The 16,291-nt window shown below is 44.2% G+C and overlaps 1 protein-coding gene and 1 pseudogene across 2 annotated transcripts; both read right to left on the minus strand.

Moving 5' to 3' along the window:
• Positions 1 to 2,740: 2,740 nt before the first annotated feature.
• Positions 2,741 to 3,580, minus strand: LOC311180610 (olfactory receptor 7A5-like; the record flags this gene model as incomplete). Its single annotated transcript, XM_084248528.1, has 1 exon — positions 2,741 to 3,580. The coding sequence occupies one exon, from the start codon at positions 3,578 to 3,580 to the stop codon at positions 2,741 to 2,743; it is 840 nt and encodes a 279-aa protein (XP_084104654.1).
• Positions 3,581 to 14,484: 10,904 nt separating this feature from the next.
• LOC311180611 (olfactory receptor 7A10-like) lies at positions 14,485 to 15,323 on the minus strand (annotated as a pseudogene). Its single transcript has one exon. The product of its transcript is annotated as an olfactory receptor 7A10-like (transcript).
• Positions 15,324 to 16,291: the final 968 nt, after the last annotated feature.

Raw genomic sequence — 16,291 nt, forward strand, 5'->3', positions numbered from 1 at the left:
GCGCCAAGAGCTGGTCCCTGGGCAGTTAGGGCTCCACAAATAGAAATCATGTCCTCTCAGGTCCCATGTGGGACAGTCTGAGGGACCAAGAAAGACAGGATATTTACTGCTCCCTAGTTGGTCTCATTAGCCACACCTCACTCTTACGCCAAGCTCTGAGCTCATGATTTCCCTGTGGACACTGGACTGGACAAAATGAAAGTTTCTTAATGATTCTCTGATCCAGAGAGACTGGAGTAGATGTCAAGTGCATCCAGCTGTTGTTACTCCTTTTTTCTTGAACTCTTGTACTTTCCAGAGCTGTAACCACCCAGCACCTTATTCTTGTTTTTTTTTTAAGAATTTTTTTTTAAAGATTATTTATTTATTTTTGCAAGCACTGGGTACAGTCAGAAGCACAGGAGGGTGAGAGAATTCACCAGAGCCAGAGCAGAGAACGGAACAGGCAGACTGACGAAACACCCTGCTGAGGGGAGCAGCGGGCGGCAGGAAAGGTCTGCATGCCATGTGGGACCCTTGCCGGTGTTGGGGATCAAACCGGCACTACAGATGCTGCGGGCAGCTTCGCAGCCCAGTGCTCACCCACTGCGCCACCAGGGGAGGCCCTGACCCAGCACCTTATTCTAACACTGTGTTCAAGTTTTCAAAATGTCTGTGCCTGAGGAGCCCGTCTTGACTTGATGCCCTGGATCATCAAGGCACAAATGTGGTGGGGCAGGCATAGCTCCCTTCCCCCAATATGTCCAACAGTGCTACACCTCTCTCAAAGAAGCAGAGAACCGAGTTCCTCTAGATAAAACCTTAGAAACCACACTTCGTGTGTTCATGGCACCTTCACAAAAACAAGTAGGAATTTCTTTTTTACTATGTTTGAGTCTCCTGAAGGATGACTGCGTTCCTAACCAGCTAAAGAGTAAAGATATTTTTAGCTGCCACACTCACTCTATGCACCACCTTGGCCCCCCAAAGATTAGGCTCATGTCCTGCTAAGCAGCACAGGGAAGTGCTAACACACATGCCACGCCACTGCCCCACGGAGCGCTGCCCATAAAAGTCCACTCCCGATACCAGGCGTCACCATCCTCACAGGTCACTGTCCTCGTCCCGAGCAGCTGTTGGCTCAGCAACCTCTATATCGTGCCCGGACTTCACTGGTAAACCAGGGTCTGTGACAGCCCCAGTGAGGTAGGAGGAGGCATGACAATGGTGTCCAAGTGAGGGTCCCAATTGCTTTTGGAGCAGCCAGAGGAAGGGCTCGTAGTGACCTGTGACGGACTCGTCTCAGTACTGAAACTTCTTTTGGAAGACAATAGATTTTCCTTCACTTTCTTGTCCTTAGTGTCTACTTTGTTGCCACACAACACAGTCGGATGTTTTCACACACTCCCCGTGCCAGGTCGCTCTGCATGTTAGACACATTCTTGGAAAAAACTCAGTGTCACATCAGACAATCTGTTGGCACATGGGCTTGGAGTAACAGCCTCTCTCTGTCCACCAGGCGTCTCCTAACCAGCTGGGCACCTCACCTTGACATGACACCTCTTGGGTTATGGAACAGGAGAGGATGGGCCGCAAAACCTCACATTTCTTGTGTGTCTTTAATTGTCAGAATTACGCTGTGCAAATATGTCCTCCCTGTAGTGGGCTGTCTTAGTGTTATAGTGATGTTTTCGTGTACCGGACAGATACATTTTGGTTGATAAAGTCCCAGTTATTTATATTCTCCTTTGTTTCCCTGCTGCTGGAATGAATCCACAAACACACCTGAAATTTATATTTTAGAGTGTGTTGCCCAGGACAGGAGAGGAAGGAAGTGCTCATAATCCTAAATACAAAGACTTCCAACCAAGAATACTCCACCCTGCAGAATTATTCAAATATGAATGTGAGTAAAAACTTCCCCAGGCAGAGAAGCCAAAGGAGTTAATCACCATCAGGTCTCCCTGCCTCACCATCAATGCTGAAATGGGGTCTTCTGCAGGAAAACCTGAAGCAAAGCCCCGAGCAAAATGACATGAACAGGAATATTATGGGTCAACAACAAATCACCAACGGAAGGAAGGAAAGGGCAGAAGGAGGGACAGTGAATATCAGCCCTGGGCACGCCTGGGTACTGTGATATGACAAGATTTTTCTGCTTGTTTTAACTGATACGGTTGTACATATTTTTCTTCCATTAGTTTCTGTTTATAAGTACCCAATTTCCATATTAAACATTTCAGTAAAGAAAAACTCACAGACATATGCTTTCCTTAATACTGAACCCAGTACACATAACAGTCAAAAATAATGAAGGAAATACAGAAAACATTTATTTATTTTAAAAGATTTATTTATTTATTTATACAAGCACTGTGTTCAGTCAGAAGCATGGGAGGCTGAGAGAATTCACCAGAGCCAGAGCAGGGAACTGAACAAGCAGAAGGACCAAAGTACACTGCTGAGGGGAGCATCGGGCGGCAGGAAAGGTCTGCGCACCATGTGGGATCCTCCCGCAGTGCCCTGGGATCGAACCGGCGCTGCAGAGGCTGCGGGCAGCTTTGCAACCCAGCGCTCAACCGCTCTGCCACCGGGGAGGCCCAGAAAACATATTTATAGTGTATAAAAAAAGTGATGTCAAACTCTGTTCCTAAGCCAAACCACAGATTATCTCTGACTGACTGAGGACAGGATCAGGACTTAGTCCACTGACTGTGAGCCCTCCTGCTCCCAACCAGACAATCTGAGGAAGCGGCCCCCGTCACGTTGGGGTTGCTCTGCAGCTGAAGAGTCTCCCCAGGGCCTGCTTTATGTCCTTGTTTCTGAGACTGTAGATGAAGGGGTTCAGCATGGGGGTGACCACCGTGTACATCACCGAGGCGACTGCACTGTCCCTGGAGTCCTGGGTAGCAGCAGAGCTGAAGTACACACCGAGCGCTGTCCCGTAGAACAGGGAGACCACGGAGAGGTGAGACCCGCAGGTGGAGAAGGCTTTGTACCTGCCGCTCGCTGAGGAGATTTTCAAAACAGAGGACACAATCTTAGAGTAGGAGAAAAGGATGCCACTGAGAGGAATCATCCCCACAACCCCAGCTGCTAAATACATCACCAACTCATTGAGGAAGGTGTCAGAACAGGCAAGCTGGATCACCTGTCCCAGGTCACAGAAGAAGTTAGGGATTTGCAGCTGTGAGCAAAAGGACAGTCGCAAAACCATTAAGCTGTGTAACAGAGCATGCAGAGGACTTAACACCCAGGATGCAAGAAGCAGGAGGCCGCAGAACTGGGGGTTCATGATGACCGTGTAGTGCAGGGGATGGCAGATGGCCACAAATCGGTCGTAGGCCATGGCTGTCAAGAGGAAGTTGTCCCCTCCTGCAAAGAGGAAGAAGAAAAACACCTGGCTGAGACAGCCCGCGTAGGTGATGGCTTTGTTCTGCGTCTGGATGTTCAGCAGCATCTTGGGGACGGTGGTGGAGGTGAAGCAGATGTCGGAAAAGGACAGGTTGGCGAGGAAGAAGTACATGGGGGTGTGCAGGTGGGGGTCCGTGACGATGGCCAGGATGATGAGGAGATTCCCAGTGACCGTGACCAAGTACATGGACAAGAATGCCCAGAAGAGGAGGGGCTGCAGCGAGGCCTCTTCTGAGAGCCCCAGGAGGGTGAACGCTGTGGGGTGGGTTTGGTTTCCTGGCGCCAGGTCGCTGGTGAGCCTGGGGGATGGAGACAGAAGTGATGTCAACTTAACCACAGCAGAGCAATCAAGGAATGAGTTTAAATGGGGTGATTTTATTTAAAATATATTCTGTGAGTTAATTTCATGTTATAGAGCTAGTGCCTGCTCCCTGAAATCTTCAAGGCTGTTAATGACCCACCTACCCTTGATGCTGAAAATATTAAGCCATTCTTACCTCTAATGCACACATATTTCCAAGTCAGCATTTTCTTTGAAAATTTCCTGAGATTTTCTTTTAAATACATTGACCAATTATATTATCCAAGTATTGTTGGAATCATGGAGAGAAATCAGTGAGAATGACTGAACTGTCCTACCCTAGGGCCTCCCTGGTAGCCCTTGTGTTAATTCTCTGGGCTCCTACCAAGACAGCCTGAGTCTGTTCCCCACCCAGGGAGCTACCCACAGGCCGCAGCAGACCTCTCCTGTCTCATCAGCTGCTCCCCTCACAGTGTATTTCAGTAGATCTGCCTGTTCTGCTCCCCACTCTGTCTCTGGTGAGTCCTCTCTCTCCCAACCTCTAACTACCTCCCTAGTTATTCTGTCCATAAAGAATTAATAATTTTTTTAAAACAGGATATTCCTCACCCCAAAGTAGTTTTCTTCTAAGTATGTGTTTGGTCTCGGTAAATAATATTTCTTACAGTGATTATTATTGTCAAGTGAAATAATGTAGTTGTATGAAGAGGTAGAATCTAGAGGAAACTCGTATATCTTCCAATTAGAAGATTTGAACAGAAAATGTTGAAGGCCTCCGGTTAACCTGTGATGGAGTTATCAGGTGGCAACAATATATCCATGAGAACAACATTTAGGTTTGGGGAAATACCCAGAAAAATATGTCAGTACAGGAGCATTCCTGGCACAGTTACAGATCCCAGAAGTAGGGGTGTGACAGGAGGTGGAGCTCCAGGTTGGGGATGAGAGGAGAGCGTGGGCAGGAGGCCCCAACATCCTGCTGCCGTGTGAAGTTCCTGCTCATGACATTGTACGTTTGCTGATCTTCTAGTGTGTAGATTGTGTTACATGTGCTGTGCCTAAGTGTGAACATTATGTATTATATGGATGAATGATCCATAATTGTATCCCTCCATCAATTTCTTTCCCTCACATTTCATCTGGATTATGGATGTGTGATTGCAGAAGACAGCTTCATTGGCACAGATGTCCAATCTGTGCTTCCTCTACCTCTAGTAAGGATTATTTCCCTATTTCAGCCACACACACACTTTGTCCTGTGCATGGAAGCAGAGCTGAGAATTGGAAATCAAATCACTAAGGACAACAAAAATAAGTGTTATACGTTTCCAAGAATCGGCTCTCCAGAATTGCTGTAAAGAAAGTTGCTTTTTTTGTGCATTGTAAGACACAGCACACCTTAAAACAAAGAACCTTGCCCTGTATCCTTATTCATGTATTTATTTGTAACTGAGTTAATATTGGGGTATCCCCACCAGGTATTGCCACCATAGTGCACCCACACCCACTCGCCCATGTTCCACCACCCCTGGCCATTGTGCTTCCATCCTTTTGCTCTGCCCCCTTCCCCCATATTCCTCCTTGCTGTCTCAGCTCTGTAGTCAGCTGTCAAGAGTGTTTTTAGCTTGTCTTAATCTATTTAGTTACTTTATATTCCACATAATAGTCACACCGTCTTATATTTACCATTCTCATAACTCATTTTCACCTAGCATTATGATTTCAGGTTCCATACATGTTCACACAAATTCATTAAGTTTGTCTTTTTGATTGCTGAGTAGTACTCCACTGTGTGTATGTACTACATCTTCTTTACACTTATTAGGATGTTTCAGCTATAATAAATAATGCTGCAATAAACATGGGAGTGCACGTTTTTTCAAATTAGTTTTTTGAATTTTTGGACAGATGCCTAGGAGTCGAATTACTGGGTCAAATGGCAGATCCATGTTTACTGTTTGAGACGCGTCCTCCCTGCTCTCTGTGAGGGCTGGACCAGGCTGCACTCCCACCACAGCGAGTGGCCCACTGCCCTGCATCCAGTCAGGGTCAGTTCCTTTGCACCATCTGCTTGGCAGGCCTCAGTTACCCTCAACATTGACTGGACTAAGCTGATTGGGAGTAAATGAATAGATGAATGATTACAAGTATTGTTTAATGTTAGAAGTGTCAGGGTCTTTATTTAGAAGTTTTGTAATGTTTCTGTCACCAGAAATCCACTATGAGAAATTTAATTCTTGTTTATATGGATGAACTTACAGTTCACTTACAGTTGCAGTTTCCAAGAATTTGTCCATGATATTAAGAGAGAAATTAATGTATTCACTATATCCTGACACCCCACCTGTCAAAGAATTGTAATTCGTAAAATAAATGGAAGAGCAGGAAAAATAAAGCCTCGTTAAATACACCAGCATCACCATGAATGCATTAAGCACAATGGAGCAAAAATCTAAGACTTTGTGAGGAAAAGATATAACAAGAACTTAATCACATCCACGTTGTTCTCTAAAATGTAAACTGACAAAGCTTGAAAATGAAAAACAGGAAATGACACTTATTCCAAAGCACTGAAAAATGCAGATCTAAAGCTGTCATTTTTCTCTGGATAAATAAAAATGGATTCCAATATGCTTCAGGAAAATATCATTTGTCATTTGAATATAGAAGAATGTGATCCAGGAGATGGAAGGTGGGGGATATTTTTAGGAACAAATTGGCTGCCCATCATCCCTTTGTCTCTCTTGTATGCAGAAGCTTTTCAGTTTATGTAGCACCACATGTGGCTTCCTGCTTTTTTCAAGTTACTCAGGAATTCATTGTCTATGCAAATACCAGAGTGCACCTAATAAGTGTTTTCCAGAGGAGACACCTAGATGGGCAGCAAGCACATGAGGGGGTGTCCAGGATCACTCACCAGGGAAATGCAATTCAGAACCAGGAGCTGTCACCTCACAGCTGCTGACAGAGCTCCCAGGGAGATGAGCAAAGGTCAGCACTGGGAGTGGGGCGCAGAGAACCCTGGGGTGTGGTCAGTGGCTAATACACCACTTCAGCCACCGTGGGTAAGAGAACAGAGACGCCTCAAAATAGCAAAGTTAAGACTCCCCCGTGATGTGTTTATAGATGTACAAAGGAAATAAACACAGGACTTTGAAAAGCTATCCACACCCCCTTGCTTATTGAGCCAAAATTTAGAAATAACCTGTGAGTCTCTTAGTGGGTGAATAAAGAAAATAATGTGTACATGTATAGATATAAAATATATATTCACAATACGTGTACACAATTGCTCTTAATTGTCCAAATGAATATACATGGATTATCTAAAACATGTAATGTGTAATACACGCACAGGATAGTGTGCTGTTAAAATACATTCTATATAGTAAAATATCAAATAATATCCAGTCAAGAGAAGGAAGGACACCCTGCCCTTTGTGACAACCGAGCACCTAAGAACGTTGTGCCACGTGACACAAGTCAGAGAACTACAAACACTGGACATCACTTCTGTGTGTGGTCCTAGAACAGACTTAAATAGCTTCCATGGACCAAGGTGGGGAATTTGGAAGAGGCTGTTTCAGGACACAAACTTGAAACTGGTGGGTGAATAAGGTTCTGGAATCTACTGCATTGTGACAGAGTCAACAGTATTTTCTTACAACATTCAAAGTTACTGGGACTTGTCATATATGGCCTTTATGATGTTGAGGTATGTTCCTTGTATCCCAAGAATTTCAAGGGTTTTTATCATGAATGGGTGTTGTGCTTTGTCGAATGCTTTCTCAGCATCTATTGATATTATTGTATGGTTTTTATATTTCTTTTTATTGATGTGTTGGATAACGTTGATTGGAGATTATTTCTTAACTTTGTGTCAAAAATAAATATTACTTGTGTGTATTGATGGAGGTGTCAGCTAGTGCTCCAGGGGTAATCACATTGCAATATATAAGTATATGAAATCAACATGTTTTTCTCCAACTTTCACACTGTTTCAATTCAATTAAATCTCAATGAAAATACAACAAATCGAATCACAAAAGTGAGGAGACATAGTAATGAGGGAAAGCAGATGTGACGTGAACACAGTGTGTGTAATACATTATTACCACTAAGAATGCAAGAAACAGCTGATGTTTAAATACATAGTGGGACACAATAGGTCGACAGAGGCCCACACAAAATGGAAAACTTTTAAATATTTTGCCCAAAAGCCTATGTATATGTGGGAGAAATAAGTGCAAAACACTAATTTTGATAAACTCCAATCACAAACCAAAATAAAATGCAGGCCCTAAGTAAATAAATTGTAGGAATGAGCATAATTTATAATTGAAAAAACAAAATTCTAACAAGAAAAACTATGCAGATATGCCAGGAATAGAGTGGTTGCAGAGTAAAACTGGTTGCAAATTATCCCCCAACTGACATTAAAGAAAAAATATTACTTCTGTGAGCACCTAATATAGTGGACACACTACACACTTCCTCTCCTCAGCTGCTCTGTGCCGTCATCTGCCTCCATTAGCCTGGCTCTTTCTAATACAGATCACCTGCTCCTACTCCCTATCCTGAAAATGAGCCCCTCACTTTAGTGCCGACCCCATCGCATTTAATACTTTAATTTCCTGCTGCTTTAACTTCAAACCTACTTGCCTGTGTCCTAACTTTGCTGGAACCACGTTAAGCCCCTACTCCCCCTTCAGTCTCATCCTAACAGATTTTCCTTCCTGTCTCTTCACTGTCAGCACCATCTCTGTATTGTTGAGAGCAGTGGGCAGTTCTTAGTCACAAATTAAGTAAATTAATTATAAATTGACCAGCCAGTCAAGCAAGAGAACAAGGGACCCTCTTGTCCCTGGGCCTGGTTTGATCTCTGTGACCTGAGGCAGAACTTCTCAGTTTGCATTTTCCCTGGATCTGTCCCAAGTGCCTGCTGGGCTCTGAGACTCACCTGGGTGGGGGCTGTGAGGGGGGCTCCTCCATGTAGCCGTCTGAGTCCCTCCTGGACGCTTGAGGATGGATCTGGGCTGTGTCACAGACGGGATCTCAGGAGGGCGCCAAGGGCTGGTCCCTGGGCAGAGGTCGGGCTCCACAGACAGGAATCATGTCCTCTGCGGTCCCGGGTTGGACAGTCTGAGGGACCGAGGGAGACAGAGTATTTACTGACCTCCAAGCGGTCTCATTAGCCACACCTCACTCTCCTGCCCCAAGCTCTGAGCTCATGATTTCCCTGTGGACACTGGACTGGACAAAGGAAAGTTTCTTAATGATTCTCTGATCCCGAGAGACTAGAGCTGTAACCACCCTAGGTTACAGGTGTGTGTTCATGTTTTCCAAATGTCTGTGCCTGAGGAACCCGTCTTCACTTCTTTTCCTGGGTCATCAAGGCACAAATGATTTGGGGGCACAGACCCCCCCCCAACATGCCCAATAGTGCTATTCCTCTCTCATAAAGCAGAGAACCGAGTTCCTCTATAGAATACCTTAGACTCCACACTCCTTGTTGTCATGGCACTCGTGCAAAAGTAAATAGGAATTTCCTTTTTGTTTTTATTGTGATGTGACTGCAGCAGCCTTATGTTTGAAACTCCAGAAGGAAACGCCTGTGTTCCTAACCAGCTAAATGTGCAGGGCCAACGAGTAAAGAGTTTTGTAAGTGTAAGACGAACCCTGAAGCCTGTGCACCTCCTCGGTCCCCCAAAGGTTAGGCAGGTGTCCTGCTTATCAGCACAGGCAAGTGCTAACATGCTGTGCCACTGCCGGCACAGGGTAGTTCGCTACAGAAGTTGACTCCTGACACTGGGCATCACTTTGTCATCCTGAGCAGCAGTTGTCTGAGCAACCTCTGAATCGTGCCCAGACTTCCCTGCTAAAGCAGGGTCCATGACAGCCCCCGGGGAGGCAGGAGCAGGCGCCACAATGAGCTGCAAGTGAGGGTCGCCCGTTGCTCTTCTAGCAGCCAGAGGAAGGGCTTGTGGTGACCTGTGACGACTCGCCTCAGGACTGAAAAGTCTTCTTTTGGTGACTATCTATTTTCTTTCACTTTCTTGTCCTTAATGTCCATGTTGCCACACTACACAAAAGGGATGTTTTCACACCCTGTACCAGGTTTACTTGGAATTTAGAGACATACTGGGAAATAACTCGATGTTAACTCTGACAACCTAATAGCACATGGGGCTTGGACTAACAGCCTCTCTCTGTCCACCAGATGTCCCTCACCAGCTGGGTGTCTCCTGTTGAAATTGGCACTTCTCTGTGGGTGTGGAACAGGAGATGATGGACCTCAACACCCCAGGTTCTTTGTATGACTTTAATTGTCAGAATTATGCTGTGCAAATATATCCTCCCTGTAGTAGGCTGTCTTGGTGTTCTAGTGATGTTTTCTTGTACTGCACAGAAGCATTTTGGTTGATATTTTCCCAATTATCTAGATTCTCCTTTGTTTCCCTTGCTGCTGGAAAAAATCCACAAACACATTTCTGTAATTTACACAGAAGAGTGTTTTGCCCAAGTTTTCTTCTATGTTCGTTATGGTTTTGGTTCTTAGATCAAATTTTTATTCCTTTTGAATTGATTTTTGTGTCAAGTGGGCTAGAGGCATCTCGTTTCATTCTTTGGTATGTGTGACCATTTTTTTCAATGTCGTTTACTGAAGAGGCTTTCCTTGCTCGGGTATATAGTTTTGGCTCCTAATTTCTAGATTTACTCTTCCTGTAAGTCTGGTTTATCTGGGTCTTGATTCTATCCCGTTGTTAACTGTGTCTGGTGTCATTCCCAACCATTTTCATTATGCAGTATTGTTTCAATTACTACACTTTTATAGTATAGTTGGAAGTCTGGTATTATAATGATTTTTCCTTTTTTTTTTTGTAAATTGCTTTGCTGTATGTGTATTTTGTGATTCCATATGAATTTCAGTAATGCGTGTTTTATTTCTTAAAGTGTGCCATCGAGAAATTCGTGTGATTGTGTTGACTCTGTGTAGTGCTTTGTGTAGGATGTTCTGTGACCACATTGATTCTTCCCATCCATGAGCATGAAATAACTTTCCATTTCTTTGTGCCTTTCTATTTCTTTTACCAGAGTCTTATAGTTTTCTCTATATGGGCTCTTTGTTAAGTTTGCTAACTAGGTATTTAACTTTTGTTTCTTTGGTGTGGTTGTAAATTGGATCATTTTCTAAACTTTTCCTCTTCTAACTATTGTTTATATATAGGAAGACAGCTGATATGTTTGTGTTTATATCCTGCCGCACTTCTGAAATGGCTTAATGTTTCAGTTAGATCCAAAATCCATGTATCCTGAAAACCCTAAAAACTGGACATCAGTGGAACTCATCCTAAATAATAAACACTATTTACAGGCATTTATTTCTGAAAACATCCATCTGACTATTGGTTTATTATTCCCACAATCTTATACGCAAGAAAACAGACTTTGGGACCATCTTTTTAAAAAATAATATAAGAAAGCAGTTGAAGCTTGTGTAATCTTTTGTGTATTCTGTATCAAGGGACCCATGCCGTATGTCTGCTAAATTTCTTATTGCTGCTCTAAATCAGTAATTTTGCATTATATTTTATAACGCATCATAGCTTCATTATTCAATTTCAAATGCAAATGAAATACATTTACATTAGCTTTAATACAAAGCTATTAATTAAAGGTGACACTCCCATTAAATTCTTTCCATTTCCTGTGAGTTTACCTTTCCATGAATTCCACTGAAGTAACCTTGCGTTATAACCGTGTATAAATTTCAGGTGTGCCTGATTATTAATCAACACATGTATCTGAACATTAAGTTCACTACTAAAAGTTTAAATTTATCTTTCATTATACCATCGTCCTCATTTCTGATTGAACCACCTCCCTTCTCCCATCTTCCTGTGAGCCACTAATTGCTCTTATATAGTCCAAAAGCGTATTTTGTTTTACGGACATGATCGGTTTATTTGTTCTCTTTATTACACAGGAGTGAAATCACATGATACTTGACTTTCTCTGTTTGGCTTGTGTCTGAAAGGATCATTCTGTTGTTACCCTTTTGTTCTTCCAAATATAAATAGTATTCCGCTATCTACATATACCACATCTTTTTGGACATTTGTCAGTCAGGGACACTTGGGTTTCTTCTACCTCTTGGCTATTGTAAAAACCATTGCCATGAACATGGATGGAAAACACCTCTTGGAATAAGTGCATTTTGTGTGTATTTTCCAGCTAAACACTCAGAAGTAAGACATTTGCATCACAGGAAACTTATATTCTTCAATGTTTGAGGAATTTCCTTACAGCTTTCCATAACAGATGCACAAGTTGACATTCCACCAATACTGTATATTGTTTCCTCTTCTGCCCTGGGACCTTGTGAGCTCAGTGACCAACACAGGAAAGGGAATCTGCACCCTCTACCAGAGATAAGAAATCAGAGTTTCCAGGCAGAGTCCAGATGGCTTCATAATGGATCCCAGAGCAGGAAGAGGACAGGTGGGACAGAGAACACAGCACTTCTTTGCAACATATCAAGCAGACTTGCAGTATTTGCAATCTGGGTCCCTCAGTGGACAGCAGGGCTGCTGGCTGTGGTAGTCATTGTCTCTAGTCACCACCCACGTAAGTGCCTCCAACATACAAGTGCCAGTTGATTCCACAGCTTGAACCCTGTGGACTAGACCCTGCTCCAGTGAGGAGGAGACTCAATCCGTGGCAGGAAGTACCAGACAGTGGTGGGGAGGGAGGTGAGGACAACTGAAGACCCATTGGACCTTGCTGTTGGAGAGAGGGCAGGAGCTGGAGGTGACAGAGTTCACGTCTCAACAAACTGAGACAACGCTTAAGACCCAGACTCCCCACCGCCTCCACCAGAAGCCAAGGAAAACTAGAAGAGAAAAAAATCTCACCACAGCACCCCAACTACAAACCTGGAAATGAGGTGACATAATTACTTAGAATTCAAGGAACATCTGAGCACAAGAGGAAAAAAAAGCAGCAGAACAGAAGTTCTGGTTCATTAATACAGGAGAGAGAAGCAGAGGAGTGTCAGTGACGTGGAGCAACAACAGTAAATACACCCCTGAGTTATGGGAAAGCAACTCAGATGCGGAGAGGCATCTGCAGGACCTTTGAACAAAGATAAAAGAACCAGAGAGTCTTCACCAAAGAGATGGACAAGATGAAGAAAACACAAAAGACCGTCTGAATGTGAATGAACCCAAATATTGGAAGTGTGTTCAATAGAATTAAACGGGCAAATGAAATAACTTCAGAAATGGAGGATCCCAGTATATACATGACCCAATTAGGAAAACAGAGAGAAATGAGACTCAGACACAGGAAAAATAAGGAAACGCTACAGAAATTTCAGACTCCACAGACGTGGATAATCCAGAAGGTGAACAGAGAAGACAGGAGTGACGCTTTTCGAAAAACCACAGCTGAGAATTTTCCAAACCGAGAGTGAAATAAGCACAAATATCCTGGAAGTACAGACAACACTCAAATTTCAAAGTGAAAATGACCTACAGCATGACACGCCACTGTTAAATCAGAAAAAAATCAGAAAAAAAGATATACAGGAGGCCTGATGAAAGGGAATTTGCAAAGGCATCCAAATTAGGCTTTCCTCTGATTGTTCCACAGTCGCCCTCCAGGAAAAGGAGGAATGCAGTGTGCGTCATCCTAAATATGAAGACTTCCAGGCAAGAGTTCTCTGTGCTGCAAAATTATTCAATTATGCATGTGGATAAAGGCTTCCCCAGACAGAGAAGCCAAGTCATTTTCACTTTGTAGGTCATTTTCACCTTTCCTCTACCCAGTGCCCCCTCAGCAGTGTGCTTCGGTCCTTCTGCCTGCTCTGCTCCCCGCTCTGGCTCTGGTGAATCCTCTCACCCTCCCGCGCTTCTGACTGTACCCAGTGCTTGTATAAATAAATAAATAAATATTTAAGCCTGCCTGACATTAAAAAGAAGCCAATAAATCAGAAGCCTGCCTGACAATAAAAACTGACAGGAGTTCTTCTACAAGGAAGAAAAAAAAATGAAAGAACCCCTGAGCAAAATGACTTGAACAGGGATATTATGGGTCAACAATAAAGCATTGAAAGGAAGGAAGTAAAGGAGAGAATAAGGGACCCTGGACACCCATGGATCCAGTGATACCACAAGATTTTTCTGCAGATAATCCATAAATTGCTTATTTTTTTTCCTTAGAGAGGGGTATATATTTTCCTCCATCTTTTAATTTCCTGTTTCAAACATTTCACTAAAGAAAAAGGCATGCAGGACTTCCCTGGTGGCGCAGCGGTTGAGCGCTGGACTGTGAAGCTGCCCGCAGCCTCTGCAGCGCCAGTTCAATCCCTGGCATCAGGCGAGGGTCCCACATGGCACGCAGACCTCTCCTATCGCCCGCAGCTCCCCTCAGCAGTGTACTTCGTCAGTCTGCCTGTTCTGCTCCCTGTTCTGGCTCTGGTGAATTCTCTCAACCTCCTGCGCTTCTGACTGTACCCAGTGCTTGTATAAATACATAAATAAATATTTAAAAAAAAAAAGAAAGAAAATCGCACGCATATTATGTTTTTTAACACTTCTCAGCATTCATACCAGTTAAAGACAATTTAGGAAATACTGAAAAAATATTAATAATATATAATAAAACTGACGTCAAACTGTGCACATAAGACAAAGCACAGATTGACTGACTGAGGACAGGATCATGACTTAGTCACTGGACTTGAGCCCTGCTGCTCCCGACCAGACAATCTGAGGAAGCGGCCCCCGTCACGTTGGGGTTGCTCTGCAGCTGAAGAGCCTCCCCAGGGCCTGCTTTATGTCCTTGTTTCTGAGACTATAGAAGAAGGGGTTCAGCATGGGGGTGACCACCGTGTACATCACCGAGGCGACTGCACTGTCCCTGGAGTCGTGGGTAGCAGCAGAGCTGAGGTACACGCCGAGCGCCGTCCCGTAGAACAGGGAGACCACGGAGAGGTGAGACCCGCAGGTGGAGAAGGCTTTGTACCTGCCGCTCGCTGAGGAGATTTTCAAAACAGAGGATACAATCTTAGAGTAAGAATAAAGGACGCCACTGAGAGGAATCATCCCCACAACCCCCGCTGCTACATATATCACCAGCTCATTGAGGAAGGTGTCAGAACAGGCAAGCTGGATCACCTGTCCCAGGTCACAGAAGAAGTGAGGGATTTGCAGCTGTGAGCAAAAGGACAGTCGCAAAACCATTAAGCGGTGTAATAGAGCATGCAGAAGACTTAACACCCAGGATGCAAGAAGCAGGAGGCCACAGAACTGGGGGTTCATGATGACCATGTAGTGCAGGGGATGGCAGATGGCCACAAACCGGTCATAGGCCATGGCTGTCAGGAGGAAGGTGTCCCCTCCTGCAAAGAGTAAGAAGAAAAACACCTGGCTGAGACAGCCCGCGTAGGTGATGGCTTTGCTCTGTGTCTGGATGTTGAGCGCATCTTGGGGACGGTGGTGGAGGTGAAGCAGATGTCGGAAAAGGACAGGTTGGAGAGGAAGAAGTACATGGGGGTGTGCAGGTGGGGGTCCGTGACAATGGCCAGGATGATGAGGAGATTCCCAGTGACCGTGACCAAGTACATGGCCAAGAATGCCCAGAAGAGGAGGGGCTGCAGCGAGGCCTCTTCTGAGAGCCCCAGGAGGGTGAACGCTGTGGCGTGGGTTTGGTTTCCTGGCGCCAGGTCGCTGGTGAGCCTGGGGGATGGAGACAGAAGTGATGTCAACTTAACCACAGCAGAGCAATCAAGGAATGAGTTTAAATGGTGTGATTTTATTTTAAATACATTCAGCTAATAAATTTCATGTTTTGGAGCTCGTGCCTGTTGCCTGGAATTTTCAAGGTGCTAATGACCCACCTGCTCTTGATGCTGAGAATTAGCTATTCCTACATTGAGTGCAAAGGTTTTCCCATGTCAACGTTTCTTGAAAATGCCCTGAGATTTTCTTTACATATGGTTGACCAGTTATATTATCCACTGATTGCTGGAATCATGGAGAAAAGCAGCGAGAGTGACTTTCAAAATTCCTTGCCCTTGGGCCTCCTTGGTGGCCTCGGGGTTAAGCATCAGGGCTACCACCTCAGTAGCCTGTGTTCAACTCAGCCGGGAGCTGACCCACATGGTGCAGCAGACCCCTCCTGTTTTGCCAGCGCTCACCTTCACAGTGTGTCATTAGATCTGCCTGTCTTGCTCCCCACTCTGTCTCTCATGAGTCCTCTCATCCCCTTCCCCTCTGGCCTTTGCCCCAGTTCTATACATAAATAGTAAGTAAGTCTTTAAAAAAAAAAAAAAAGCAAAATCCTAGTCCCAAACAAGTTTTCTCCTAAGTGTGTGTGTAATCTCACTAATTAATATTTCATATGGTGATTATTATTGTTACGTAAAATAATGCAGTTGAATGAAGAGGTAGAATCTACAGGAAACTTGTGTGATCACTTCCAGTTAGGAGACTTGGAACAAAAAAATCTCAAGTCAATGGGATTTTGTTATACGAAGGACATATTATGTGGCAACAATTTGTCCATGAGAAAAACATTTGGGTTTGGGGAACA

This window comes from Talpa europaea (genome assembly GCF_964194135.1).
Source record: "Talpa europaea genome assembly, chromosome: 12".
In the NCBI taxonomy this organism is placed as follows: Eukaryota; Metazoa; Chordata; class Mammalia; order Eulipotyphla; family Talpidae; genus Talpa; species Talpa europaea.